The sequence below is a fragment of the Orycteropus afer genome, unplaced genomic scaffold, assembly GCF_000298275.1.
Source record: "Orycteropus afer afer isolate SDZICR_OR568_19922 unplaced genomic scaffold, OryAfe1.0 scaffold00309, whole genome shotgun sequence".
Lineage (NCBI taxonomy): Eukaryota > Metazoa > Chordata > Mammalia > Tubulidentata > Orycteropodidae > Orycteropus > Orycteropus afer.
In genome coordinates this window covers 1,595,297-1,597,976 of record NW_006921896.1, presented here as the reverse complement: position 1 = coordinate 1,597,976, position 2,680 = coordinate 1,595,297, and the positions used below count along the sequence as shown (strand labels likewise).

General features: G+C 37.0%; 1 protein-coding gene across 1 annotated transcript in view; it reads right to left on the bottom strand.

The window, feature by feature from the left end:
- FAM13A (family with sequence similarity 13 member A) overlaps nt 1–2,373 on the bottom strand; it is a 235,272-nt gene extending 232,899 nt beyond the window's left edge. The window contains exon 1 of the mRNA XM_042782411.1: nt 2,327–2,373. Within this exon, the coding sequence (XP_042638345.1) occupies nt 2,327–2,373 (47 nt within the window). The remainder of the gene's footprint in view (nt 1–2,326) is intronic.
- Nucleotides 2,374–2,680: the final 307 nt, after the last annotated feature.

Here is a 2,680-nt window from a genome sequence, read left to right as displayed (position 1 = left end):
TGTCCTGGAGGAAGGGCACTTGAAATGCTCCTTGGAAGCAAGAATGGCCAGACTTCATCTCACCTATTTTGGTCATGTTGTCAGAAGGGACCATTCCTTGGAGAAGGATGTTATGCTTGGTAGGGTGGAGGGTCCACGAAAGAGGGGGAGGTCTTCAACGAGATGGATTGATACGGTGGCTGCGATGATAGGCCCAAGTATAGCAGGGATCATGTAGCTGGCACGGGATCGGGCAGTGTTTCGTTCTGCTGTGCATGGGGTCGCTATTGGTTGGAAACGACTTGGACAGCACGTAACAACAACAATTTTATAGCATTGTGGTCCAAGAAGATGCTTTGTAGTATTTCAATGTTTTTGAATTTACTGAGGCTTACTTTATGTCCTAACATATGATCTATTGTGGAGAATGATCTATGTGCACTGGAGAACAATGTGAATTGTGCTTTTGTTGGGTAGAGTGCTCTGTATATGTCTGTGAGGTTGAGTTGGTTGATTGTGTTGTTGAGTTCTACTGTTGTTTTATTGAGCTTTCTTTCTAGTTGATCTGTCTGTTCTTGAAAGTGGTGTGTTAAAGTCTCCTACTACTATTGTAGAGTTGTCCATTTCCCCTTTCAATTCAATTAATATTTGCTTCATGTATTTTGGAGCACTTTCACTGGGTGCATAGGTATTTATTATCGTAATGTCTTCTTGGTCAATTGACTCTTTCAACATCATATAGTGACCTTCTTTGTCTCTTATGTTGTTTTTCATCTTAAAGTCTATTTTATCAGAAATTAATATTTCCACTCCTGCTCTTTTTTGGTTATCATTGGCTTGGTATATTTTTTCTACCCCTTAACTCTTAATTTGTTTTTATCTTTGTGTCTAAGGTGGGTCTCCTGTAGGCAGCATATCAATGGATCTTCTTTTCTTATCCAGTCTGCCACTCTCTTTCTCTTGATTCGTGCATTTATTCCATTCACATTGAGTGTAATTAGTGATAGGTGTGCATTGATTGCTGTCATTCTATTGTATTTTTTTGTCGTGTTGTCGTGTTGGAATTTCCTTGGTCCATATACTTTTCTGTGCTGAGTTCATTTTGTTGTCAAATGTTTCCTCTCTTTTCTTATTTATTGTTGGTTTTGTGCTTACTATACCCATATGTTTTTCTTCCTTCTGGGTTTGCTTAGGGGGATTGTTAATATTCTCTTTGGTTACCTTGGAGTGAATTCCTGTCTCTATATTTTTGGAACAGTCTGTTCTAAGAGGACATTGCACTCTTTTCCTCTCCATTTGGACGTTTTCTATCTAGAAGTTTTATTCCCTCTATTTGGTTAGTTGCTGTTGTCGTGTGCAGATTTACTTCCTTGTTTTTTAGCATACATTGTTCTATGGTCTTATTTTGAGCATCTATTTCTGATTTGGTTTTAGTGTTGATGTCATGTGTCCTAATTTTGTTGTTGTTCTCTGGTGTGTGTTCTCTACTGGAAAGACTTCCTTTAGCATTTCTTGTAGGGTGGTCTGGTTTTCACAAAATCCCTTAATTTCTGTTTGCCTTTGAATGTTTTGATTTCACCCTCATGTTTGATGGACAGTTTGGCTGGATATAGGATTCTTACTTGGAAGTTCTTTTCCTTCTTCTTTTTTTTTTTTAATATATGGTGTCCCATTGCCTTATTGCCTGCATGGTTTCTGCTGAGTAATCAGAACTCAGCCTGTTTGATTGTTACAAGTAATATTTCTTTTGTCCCAGGCAGCTTGCGAGATTCTTTCTTTGTCTTTGGTTTGGGAGAGTTTGATTATGATATGCCTCAGTGTTTTTCTCTTGGGATCTATCTTATATGGGGTTCTTTGAGATTTTTGGACAAATACCTTTTCTACCTTCTTGATAGGGGGGAAATTTTCTGTTAGTAAGTCTTTACAATTTTCTCAGTGTTTTTTTTTTCCCCCCACCTCTTTTTGTTCTGGTATTCCAATGACACGTGTGTTGTTTCTTTTCATGTTGTCCCATATAACTCTGAGATTCTCTTCATTTCTCTTAAATCTTTGTTCTTATTTTTTCTTCATACAGGCTGGTGTCAAGGGATTTATCTTCTAGTTGGAAAATGCTTTCTTCAGCCAGTTCTAGCCTATTCTTTTGTGCTTCCACTGTGTTGTATAATTCTGTAATTTTGGTATTCATCTTCTGGATTTCTAACTGCTGTTTTTGTATGAATTCTGATTGTGTATTAATCTTGTTATTTTGTTCTTGAATGATTTTCTGAGTTCTTCCAGGGAACTTTCTGTGTTCTCCTTGATTCTGTTTGGGGTTTCCTTGAGCTCCTGTAGTGTTCTATAAACATACCTTCTAAATCCCTTCTCAGATAACTCTATTGCCTCCTCATCCTCCATGTTGAATGAGACTTTTATTTGGGATTTTACTTCTATTGTCTTATCCTGTTTTTTTGTTTGTTTGTTTGCTTGCTTTGAGGTTGCCTGTTGTTTCCCAGATATTTTGAAATTGTCTTTAATTGTTAGTTATGTATTGATTTGTTTTGTCTTGATTTTATGGTTTAATATTTTTGCAAAACTTGGAGCTGCTGTGTTATTATTATTATTATTTTGATTATTAATTCAGGTGTGCTGGGTTGCTCTGCAGTTTTCTTTGTGTTGATGGAATCACTGTGTGGAATGTGGATGCAGTTCATTGTGACGGGGT